Source organism: Pecten maximus, chromosome 10, assembly GCF_902652985.1.
Source record: "Pecten maximus chromosome 10, xPecMax1.1, whole genome shotgun sequence".
Classification (NCBI taxonomy): Eukaryota; Metazoa; Mollusca; class Bivalvia; order Pectinida; family Pectinidae; genus Pecten; species Pecten maximus.
Window position 1 is genome coordinate 18,303,873 of NC_047024.1, and position 12,219 is coordinate 18,316,091.

The 12,219-nt window shown below is 36.4% G+C and overlaps 1 protein-coding gene and 1 long non-coding RNA gene across 2 annotated transcripts; both read right to left on the minus strand.

Annotated features, from left to right (window-relative positions):
- Positions 1-1,455: 1,455 nt before the first annotated feature.
- LOC117336559 lies at positions 1,456-2,474 on the minus strand. Its single transcript, XM_033897169.1, has 2 exons — positions 2,332-2,474; positions 1,456-1,745 (listed from the first exon to the last, which is right to left on the minus strand). The coding sequence occupies exons 1-2, from the start codon at positions 2,426-2,428 to the stop codon at positions 1,456-1,458; spliced, it is 387 nt and encodes a 128-aa protein (XP_033753060.1). The 5' UTR covers positions 2,429-2,474.
- An 8,035-nt stretch (positions 2,475-10,509) lies between these two features.
- On the minus strand, positions 10,510-11,933 carry LOC117336432. The gene is made up of 2 exons (XR_004534620.1): positions 10,965-11,933; positions 10,510-10,662 (listed from the first exon to the last, which is right to left on the minus strand). It is a non-coding gene; the product is annotated as an uncharacterized LOC117336432 (long non-coding RNA).
- Between the last annotated feature and the right edge of the window lie 286 nt (positions 11,934-12,219).

Sequence of the window (12,219 nt, forward strand, 5' to 3'; positions counted from 1 at the left end):
AGATGGGAGCTCATCATCGACACTTTAAGGTGTACACCTTAGTTTCACAATGTGCTCCATCTACAATCATTTCAGCGCTGTCTGGTAATTTTATGGGACATTTATCTACAAATTGACCAGGAATATATGGTCCCATATATACGTCCTATTTACAGTGTGCATTTCGTATTACGTTACTTTGCACTGTTTTGGGGTTGTATTTTTTGCATGGTACATGGTGCACACCAAACGGAACATCTCAGATGTACATGTAACCGAAACACCTCGCTTACGGCTGCCAATCGCGAGTCAATGTTGTTACGTACAAAATGAAGAGGAGTTCCGATGGGTATGTTTATAGTTTTTTGGGTTTTTTTTTTATCATGGTCACCTTCGAGGAGTTCATAATGGACGTAGCATTTTGATGTACGCGTGGCCAGATGGCATTCTAATACTTGTCACGTGACAAGATCACGTTTGTGACATTCGGACACACATTGGACATGCAACAAATTGTTGGTGTAGGTGATCATGTTCTCTTTCAAAATTAATGAATGGCAGATATCTGTGTAATCTGCATATTTCTGTTTTATCAACCGTTTATAAATCTTATATGGGCAAAATTACATTAAAAAAAATCTGTGGATAAATTTAAACCGATATAGACGTTTACAAAAATATAACTGAAACAGTCGAGTAAGGTTAGGACATTTTATCATACCACGTGTGAATGGTCACCATAGAAACGTTACAGCACATATATATATAGTAACTGACCAATACAGAACAGTTTTAATCGGCTGGTCATCTGCGTACAATGTTCCTCTGTGCAAACTACCAATTTTACAAAGTAAAACTGACCAAAGTTATGAAACAACATAAATATCACACGGTCAAGAAAAGCATCAAGTAAAAGCAAAATTGCGGTTGCGACCATTAGGGCGTTATCACACAAATCGATGACGTCACCACGACCACCACTGTTCCATCATCGACATTCTTCTCATCGTCAAATACTGCAAGGAATCTGCAAGGAAATGGTTTACAAATTGAAATAATGGATTGAACGTAATACTTATTTTGAATTATTAATTCAGATTTGAATAAACTTTTAATTACCTACCTAGCGATGGGCACGATATGATTTTTCGAGTAACAGATTAGTTAGTCGGGTGACGGAGTTCGTAAGGGGACTCCCTATCGGAGGAGGGATTTTGTTTGTTTGTTTTTGTTTAACGTCCCATTAACAGCCATGGTCATTTAAGGACGTGCCTTGTTTTTGAGGTGGAGGAAAGCCTGAGTACCCAGAGAAAAACCACCGACCTACGGTCAGTACCTGGCAACTGCCCCACTTGGGTTTCGAACTCGCCACCCAGAGGTTGAGCGTTAGTGATAAAGTGTCGGGACAACTTAACCACCCGGTCACCACGGCCCTATTCGGATGAGGGACAAAGGGTTGGTGGACAGGGTACATACCTAGTAAGGCACTGGGTACCAGTCATTGATTTGACGCTGGATGCACAGCGGGAATAGAACCATGTGGTCCTCCTCGAACTGATCGCAGTATTTCCTAGCCCAGTACAGCTCATCCCGGGGAAGTTCTTTTGTCAGGTCGACAGACAGCTCCAGTCCGAGGCTGAACAACTTCATAGCATTGGATCGCTCCTCGAAATCGATCACATTCTTGATACGGGGTCTGAAGCGCTTCCATGATGTTCGCTTGGCCTGACATGGAGAAGTTCCGCAGAAACGGCAGAGGGAACGGTCTGTAGAGACAGATAATGTGTGTTCTCTTTATGGTAATGACCAACTTCAACAAGTTGAAGATAATGTCATGAGAGAGAGAGAGAAGAGATGCAGTCGTTTCATAGAAAGCCAAAAAAGGATGTGTATATAGGTATTACTTAATTTTGGGGGATATATACTGACAGGAGGGCAGTGTTAAGGATTCAGCTGTTGGACAGGAGGATATGATATCTGGTGGGACCTCGTTCCACTCGGATATTGTGCGTGGAAAAAATGATTGTTTTGCAGTGTGGTAGTTGAAATAATTTGTGATGGGTATGCCTTGATTGCCTGTTTGTTGGTGTAAGTCTGTTGTATTGACTGATGGTTACTTGGTTGTTGGTAATTTTGTGCATCAGACAGAGTCTGGAGTCTCTACGTCTGTCAGCCAGGGGTAGCTATTTGAGTTGTTGCAGCAGAGTTATAACACATTTTCAAAAAATACAAATGTGACAACAAATAATCTATCGTAAAGTATTACACAGCGAATGGATCTAACCGTTATTGGAAGTTATGAACGAACTTGAATAACCGGGTGAAGAGGTGATGAATATCAATATCACTTACGAGTTCTCCATGCTTGGAACATGGAAACCATGGCTGCCCATCTCCCCTTGGCGCGGTTTCCAATCGACGGTGCATACACATACGTGTAAGCCAACATCAGCGATACAATCCCACACAGAAGGGTACAGAATACCTCATTTCCGATTCTCTAAAACAAATAAAGATATAATCAAACTCGATGATTCTACAAAGCTTGTCGATGTTCCTGGTAGTGGGAATACTTAAAACTTCGATAAGGAAATATGTCTATAACATACGAAACACTTCTAAGCGCAATTTCAAGCCATATATTTTATTCAAGTTAAAATGCGCTTTAACATCAATCTTTATCTTAACTGAATGCAATACTTACCCGTATCAGGTCGGTTTGCGTTGGGCATGCTTTCTCAACTTCTCTTGCTGTGATATAATGCAACAATCTTTTGGTATATCCTGGCTCGGGCTCCACGCTACACAAATAAAGTGACAAAGGTGAAATGTTTTGACACAACTAAGGGTGCCATAAATGCATCTAGGCACCGTGATGTACATGTATAATCAATGAGGAAACAAAAATCACAGAAAATGTCCAAACTTACCACGTAAGGTCCCGATAAGCAACAGGGCCTTGTTGCATGGCGTTCAGAATTACCACAAAAATCAAGAAAATCTTGATATCCATTGTGATAATCCAGAAATTAAGATGAAAAAGTAGATACTTGGGGAGAGACTAATCATCTCCGCCTTTGCCTATATTGCTAAGCAGCTTAGCAACAGGAACGTGACGTCACAAATGACCTTTCGTCATCACTCTCATGACGTCATACGAGTGTCTCCGTGCAGAGTCGAGAAGAGCCTCTATGCTAGCCTACGGATGCGTGTATATTTTTGATGCCCTCTTTGTTACCTTTTATTGGCTTTCTTTTTAATGGAATAAATCGTTGTGTTATTTAATCAAAGACATAATCAATTTCCTTTTCATTGAGTAGAGAGTAAAAGGCCACCTTACTAGCTGGGGTTAGCCGGAGTTTCGTTTTAGCCTAATGACTCCTAGACACTGAGAGGTCGCTAGTTCGATCCCCAGCGCGGGCAGGATTCTAAATCTTTATTTTTATATGTCACTTCAGTTACAACATCCATGTTTACGGCATGTAACAATAGTTATTATGGGTTTGATTTAGATAGCAAAGTAAATATATTTACGAGATTAACTACATTACTGTCAGCATACACATTAAGTCGACGTTTGTCTAGATGTCCCCTGAAAATGATGACGTAACACACAAAGATTAAATGGAATTTCCCTTAGCCAGAACCAACATATGAGGCCTGATTGAAATGATAATGTCAATGGCACAGGGGCTGGACACAAGCTTCGACCCTCTTCCACATGTATATATACTTGTTATATGAATCTGATCCAAATTATAATGTCAGTGACACAGTGGCTGGACACTTAGTCTCTTCCTCTTCCACATATATACTTGTTTAATGAAGTCTGGTGCACAATATGATGTCGATGGCACAGGGGTTGGGCGTACGCATAGATCCCTTGTCACACATGTATTTACAATGTACAAGTTTGATAATGTCCAATACATTATAATGTCAATGACACAGGGGCTGAAAACAGGTATATATCCCTGTTCACGCATATATGTATTTACGTGATGAAGTCTGATACGAAATATGACGTCGGGGAACAAGGACTGGACACAGCTATCGATCATCTTTAACCTATATATTCTCGTTAAGTCTGATATAATGTCACGGCACAGGGGCTGGACTACCACAATGATTCTTTCAAACGTGTTTACAAGTACTCTATTCGGGAGAGAATCGATGTGTGTTTCCCGGTCCTGTGTCCCCGACATACAATGTAATACTATCAGACTTAATTAAACAAGTATATATACATTTGGGAGAGGATCGAATCAAGAGTCCAGCCCCCGTGTTCTCGACATCATATTTTGTATCAGGCTTCCGACACGGTGCTACCGACATCGTGTGCGAGGAGATCGATGCGCATGTCCAGCCCCTGTGCCATCGACATCATATTTTGTTAACATATAAATGAGTTCGTGTCTCTGCCCTATATACGAACAGCTGCCATGCTTTCTGAAATTGTCTTTAGACTCTAAACTTTTTAGTGGTTTCACTTTCGTTCTGTATGATCACATAACTTCAAAGATCAAAGGGCAGAGGGATTCGTTCCCCTGCACTGTCTGGTATCATGTAAATCTAAAACTCTTGTGGATTCACTTTCGTTTTGTATGATCTACCTAAGTTCTAAGGTCAAAGTTCAGAGGGATTAATTTCCCTTTCGTGTCTGGTATGTACTTCTAAAATTATCTAGTGATTTCACTTTCGTTTTGTACGATCTACCTAACTTTAAAGGTCAAAGTTCAGAGGGATTCATTTCCCTTTCGTGTCTGGTATGTACTTCTAAACTTATCTAGTGATTTCATTTTCGTTTTGTATGATCTACCTAACTTTAAAGGTCAAAGTTCAGAGGGATTCATTTCCCTTTCGTGTCTGGTATGTACTTCTAAAATTATCTAGTGATTTCACTTTCGTTTTGTATGATCTACCTAACTTTAAAGGTCAAAAGTCAGAGCGGTTAATTTCCCTTTCGTGTCTGGTATCATGTAAATCTAATGATAGGAGAGTACATAGTCAATCTCAGGTACATGTGGATCAGAGAAGATACAGCTGCTGATTGCTACCGTAAGTAGGATCTATAGTCTTCACATTTGATACGTTAAATCACACCAGGGTGTATACGTCATCAAATAAAACATGAGGAACATATTTGACATTTATGAGATTTTATTTATCAATATATGTATATATAGTTTCCTGTATTATTTTATTCTTTGTTTTGTATGTCACAATTACATCAAATAAAATTTCACTGTAAAAACAACTGTATTACTTGATATTAACCATCACTAATTTTAAGTGAGAAACATTGAAATCAAACAGTACACACTACTTCTGCCACAATCCCAGTTGTCGGGTACTGTTGTTCAGGTTTCGTCGATAACACACACGCGCGGCGGAGGAAACTTGATATCCAAATATTGTAACAAAATCATTTTTCTATATTTCTTTCCTGGTAATTCGACAGGGCTTGGTAGTCGGTGCTATGGACGTAAGTTGACGTTTTACTCGGTGTTCATATCTTCACCTGAAACAAACACATAAGATGATATGAATAGGTAATTATGTATGATACGGTGTAACAGAGGATACAAAATATCAGAGTTGTTAGATTAAATTAACTTCATTTCAAATTAAACATATTGTTTGGTCGTCCAATAAGACAAAACATACGTATTTGTTCCTGAATTCGTTTCTGTGATTTGTTGGGGCGCCCTGACTTAGGCGGGGTGCGCGGAATCTTTGGATTTGTATCGTTGGTATTCATCTCCTTCCAAAACGACCCTCCTTCATCACCACGCACCTTAACAGACAACCTCGTTTTCACAACTTCTTTTCTTTTAACAGCACTCGCATCTTCTTCATCAACAGGGATTTTTGTACACTCTCCTAGTTTTTCCCGCGTCTTGAACAACCATAACCTCCTGTTGTTTTTTGTGTACCAGACTCCTCTTTCTTTGAAGACCTTGATGGTCGGTATATCTTCGATTTCGCACTGCCCTTGCAATAAATCGTCCAAGGTTTCTCCGATTGGCTTACCATGATGCTTAGATCTCCTGTTAAAAACATTACTGATGGTTTCCTGCGTATATCGTATACTACTCGGCAGAAGATGCATATTTTACTGATTGGGATGAGCAAAATACAAATATATAATATCTACATATCTATTTTTATCGTTCCAGTAAACACACGTATTTGATTTGCCAATTTGAATAACGTCATTACTGATAAATAACAATATAAATTGTTTAGTTATCTTATGACTGTTCTAAATTAACATTTTATCTTTTGAGCGATAGCCTGGGTAATTCGTGATAGGTTTCCCATGCAAATCTTTCTTTTGTCTAAATGTTGTCATTGTTAGGTTTCTTGTAATGTTGAAAGGACTTTTAACAAATAAAACCTAACCAAATCACACATACATCCGCCATGCTTACTGCAGTTACCTATATATGCAGAAAATCTCTGTAGGTTTCACTTTCGTTTTCTTATCTCGGAGGCTAGAGAGGAGCATTTCGAGGTAACGGCTTATCGCTTCTCTTCCGTGCCAGGTATCATAATCAATCTATCTATAGAAGAGTTCAAAGTCAATATTATGCACAATGTATATCTGGGTCAGAGTTGATTTAAGTTATCTATATATGTATAAATATATAATTAAAAGTAAATAGTGTCCTTGTGATGGATATATCTAAAATTAGATAAAAACACAAGCCAGAAAATCACAGGCGCTTTCGCTTACTTTCACGGCATACAACATAGTAACCCAAATGGCGAAGGAAGACAACTTGATGACTCGTGCCGTGACCGGGCCTCGAACTCGCAATATACGGCACCCAATCGCATAGCCAGAAATACCCGCAGCTTATATAAGAATACGAAATCTGTCCTATGTGAAGGTTAATGTACAAGAAATAACAAAAAAGCAAGAATTTGCGCTAGGCCTTTCTGCCCTCTCAGGATTTTTTAGTCCGTCTGAAAAAGCCTGAGCGGACAGAAAACCCAAGTGGCAAAGTCGTATATATATAACAAAATATATATAAATAACGACGGTATAATCCAATATACAGTGTAGGTACTGGGTCCTAACAAACAAATGTTGGATGCGTATTACTAGAAATAGATAATTGTCAAGTAGTAATAACGACAGTACAGACAAGTAAATTGTCGAATTGTTGAGGCAATCTGCCCCTTTATCAAGACACAGGTAAATTACATACGTTCACATATAGACATAGAACATGGAACAGTTACACAAATATATAGTGGGTATAAACAACAATAAGTATCATTATGTTGTAAAAACGATCCCCTCGGACGATAATTAATTCGCCGAGGGCCGATTATGATTAATTAGAAAACATCTTAATTGATGTACAGATCGAAAAAGTAAATGAATAAATAAATAAATAGATAAATCAATAAATAATATAACTAAAAGTTTAAACAAAATAGCCTTAACTGTAGAGTAAAAAACCAGGCCTCTGTGCTGACGCAAACGGAACTATTTGATCGGTCGTGATGTTTAACTTTTTCTTTTTATAAACTTTTTTCATTTATGGCTTTTATTCAACTTTCTATCATTGCCAGGTAATTGTTCGTGTTTGCATGTTTTTAATAGCAAATGACAAACTTGTAGGGTAGGCCAGTCTGTACTACAGTAACTGTTACAGTAGGCCTGTAGGCAGGAGTAACGGAGTTATATTTTCGCTCAAATGAAATGTCTAATCGTTTAACCGTGTAGCCCTATTGGTTTATTGCTGATATGATATATATTTATCTAAGAATGTATGTATTTTTTTAGTTAAGTTCAACGTTTCAAAACCGACACCGACGATAAAGACTGTCGGATGTAAACACAAGCAGACGACGTTATAAGAGTTGTCCCCCTTGAACGCAGATTACTCCGCACACGTGGAATGCTATGTAAGATAGATTTATCTTACATACAATAATGTAGCTATCTTACATAAGCAAACTCTATCCAACATGGCGAGATATGAGAGAGAAATGGTGTAATTAGAAGCCACGGCATTTAATCACTCCGGTATAACATACCGGTAGTCGTCTTTGATGATCGCCGCCGCCATTGAAATCAGCGGTCGGCGAGTAAAATACCGAGTACGTAATGGTATCTACATGTTATCCTTACGTTATACACGTGACCACCCTACATCACCTGATATAATTGATATGGTAATTATAGAGGTCACGACGACAGGTCATTTTTGGTATAATTACACTAACATTTCGATATGCTTGGCAGTGTTTATAGATAAATTATAAGAACACCACATGGTGATCACGTGATGTGTTTTGCGTAAGCAACAAATAGAGTTATTTTTCGACCGGTAGATCTAGTCCAGCTCTGGGTGACGAAAGGGGGAAAATGTTATAAATTATTTTGAATAATTAAGAATATTGCTGGCGATTTCATTTACATTGTTTCACCTTTGAAAGATTCCGAAAAAAAGACGGACTCGTCAATAAGCCTTACTCGCCTTACAGGATAAATGACTTCGAAAATAAGCCTGGGATTCTTTACCAGATAACACAATAATCCGCGGCTTATTATCGAGATTTTAGGGTATCATGGGTGTCTGAGCAATAGTTTACAGCTGTTTCATGCCTCGTCAGTCAACAGTCAAAACTGTTTTCACGAGGTGTTGGTTCTGACCAGGTGAACTGTTTCCCAGAGGCCAAAGGCAGAGGGAAACAGTTCATATGGTCAGTACCAACACCGAGTGAAAACTGTTTTGACTGCAGTGACTGATGAGGCACGAAACAACTGTTTTGTTATCTGACCATTGAAGTGAATAAATTACAAAAAAAAAAAAACAAGAACATGCAGCAAAGCTGCTGGATAGATTCATTAAAAAACCTTCAAAGACATGTAAATCATGTAGTTGTTTTTTGTATCACTAATGACTAATCTCATGAGATAGTTACCATTCACAATTTTAGTGTCCTACGTATACTCTGACTTCTTTAACCCCTTAACTCCCAGGATTTTTTGGTTCATCATGATTTTCCACCCTTTTGCGTCAACATTTTTGGTAAACAACCCATATATATTTAGAAACTTGCGAATATAACCTTTTCAAATTTAGTAACAAAATTGGTGTTTTTGCATTATTGACGTTACCATGGTAACCAAAATTTATGATTTTATGAAAAAAGTTACTTATTTCATATGTTTATACATTTTAAGCCACTGAGAGTGAATTTAGTGCTAGTTTATAAAATTAATGATATATCAGACTCTTCAGGAAGGAGGATGAACACAAATAAAAGTAGTATTTTCTTTTTATTTGCAGTTGTTGTCATAGTTACTGACTGAAATTAAAAGCAGTGATTATTGTTAAAAAGTTTTTATTTCCGTTTTATCTGCCTAGACTTCATTGTAAGAAATTTGATTTTGTATTACAGGTATAATGGTTTAGTCAGCAGTCTATCTATATAGTGAATCTTGTAAAGAGGACCTATCCAGGTTTTATGGCAAAACTTCTATTTTTTTTATTTATAACGTTACCATGGCAACCAGAAGTGAAAATACGTAAAAATGCGATATTTTACTTGGAAAAACATGCGCATGTACTCCCATCTGAATAAAAATGTAAAATGTAAAACAGTTTGCAGCTTAGATTGTTGTACGATTATAAATGTTAATTATAAATCATATTCATAAGTAGGTTGTTGTTTTCATGGTTTTAACATTAATAATCAATCTTTCGAAAGCTATATTCAGTTATATTTATTCCTTTCCTATTTTATGGTTTTAGTCAACAACTAACATGTGCCTTCTAATCATGATATTTTATCAATGTGCATTTTACCATTATGTACATTTTGTACATTGCAGAAAATGTAAAATTGCAATTCCTCTCTTCAACATGTAGAATCTATGTACATTCTGTATCCATTTTTGGTTGCCATGGCTACCAATTTAGCAGGTGACCATTTTGATGTTTCAGGTCTTCTTCACTTGTTGTATTTGTTATAGTTTCTCAATACTTATCATAATTAGCCACTTGTTCACAGATATAGGATGATAAACAAAAAGGTCATAATAACTAGCATCTGGTACTACTAGTATACTAAAAACAGATTTACAGATAAAAATAAAAATTATTGAAGGCATGCAAATCAAATGGTTATAACCATCTTTGCTCATCATTCTGTGTGTGTATGTCTTCCTGGTTGAGAAATCCTAGACTTAATTCATAGACAATAGACATGAAGAAATATAGACAAGTGAAGAAAAGGAACATAGTTATTGATGAAAATTTCAGTTTGAATAATCCAGTTTGGCAGACAAACAAGTTGATTGATATAAACACTTGAACTTTGTTGGTTACATGTTTATTATGGATTATAAAGAATTCTGAACTATATTTAATACATGGCCAGGCAAGCCATATTTGGTATAAATGATATATTGATGTACCATGTTTTTGAAAATAATAATTTACTTAAGATCAAAATTACATGATTCAACTTGGAAGCAGCTGAAAAACTACACCAACACAAATATTAAGTTATGTAATTTTAATCAATGACACAGAACAGTTGGAGATGGTAGCTAAGGGAAACTATGCCTAAATCTGCTCTCTCTGGTGGCAGGGGATGGTATTTATCCTCTAGTATTGGTCACACCACATGAATAAAGTCCTAAAGCTGATGTACCTGAAATTTGAAATGGGAGAAAATCAATATCATAAGCATCCAGATACATGTGTATACACTAATAAAATATCTTATTTGCAAGGCATTACAGATTTATTCTAAAGAATATGGTAATATATAATGCTCACTTCAAAATTTCAAATGAAACAGTCAATAATGAAGTATAGGAAATGAGCTCACATACATATAGAAAAGCAGAAAATAATGATTAATTTAAACAAAACCAAATATCCTCAGAAGCTATAAGATAATAAACATTTCAATTGTAGTGAATTTGTAATTAGATAAATCTATTAGCTTACCTTTGATGTCATATATTAGGCAGAATCATCCATAAGCCAATGTTCACATTAAATTTTGTACACCAAGCTAGCTAGTAAAATTGAGACAGCTCCAGACCTTACAAGTAAGGGGAATACCTGAAACACAAAATAAACTTTATTCAAATGTTGTTGATTGCTTGTTTCACATGGTCCTGTTTAAAAAATACAAAAACAAAAAAAAAACAAAAAAAAAACTTGAGATATCATTAATGTGGAATATTTTAAAAAGCCTTGAAATGAACTTTTAGAAAGTTAAACAAACATGCCCATTCCACCAACCAAATCTGCATTTCAAATACTCATAACATTGTTCTGAAAATCCAAATAAGCACACCAATGAGTTTCTTCTTGCCCTACTGCCAGACATTAGACATTTTGATGGTAAGATCATTATGTCTCAGAAAGGACATCTCTCTATCTAAGTGTCTTATGTTTGGTGTTTAGGTCAGATGAAACTCGGGTTACTCTCAAACAGAGAAATACACGTTATAACCCTGCTTCAGTGTCCCACTCCTCACTAATAATAACTTTGAAAACTTGTAATTACTTATTTTTTCTGTCTTGTGTGCATCCTTAGAGGATTAATCATAATAAAGCATACAATGATAATTACTAGCTAACCAGCATTATATCTGCCAACACAAGTATCTGCCTATCTTTGATTTATTCAAATTATTTGCATTCAACAATGTTCACAGCCTTTACTGGCATAGAATACTTACTGAAACATGTACAACTACACATATCTCTACACCTGTATACATGTATACATGCATCAGTCTATTTCACATAAAAAAAGTCTGACACAACATATAATGCTTGAAAAGCTGGGGTGTGTCACATGTTGATCCTCATCTATTTGTAGTAAGCACAGTAACAATAAAAACACTTTATATATATGGGGGTATGGATATGAGCCCTAACATGAATATATATATATAAGAATCCAACCTACCGGTATATCAGCACATCATGATCCAAACATTGTAGAATTCACAACCAGCTAAACTCAAGAACAGCTATTTTGGTATTTTCAGTAATCCTCTATCACCTCTTTTATCAACCATACCATGTGACTTTTTTCTGAATTTATATACCACTGTTGCAAAACTGAAATTCTATGAATAGGTCTCACTTTTTCATCTCCCATGTATTTTTCATTATGTGAAATGCAATAAAAGCAAATTCATCTAATTTTAGTTGATACATGCATGTACAGAAATGTGGCAAAAAC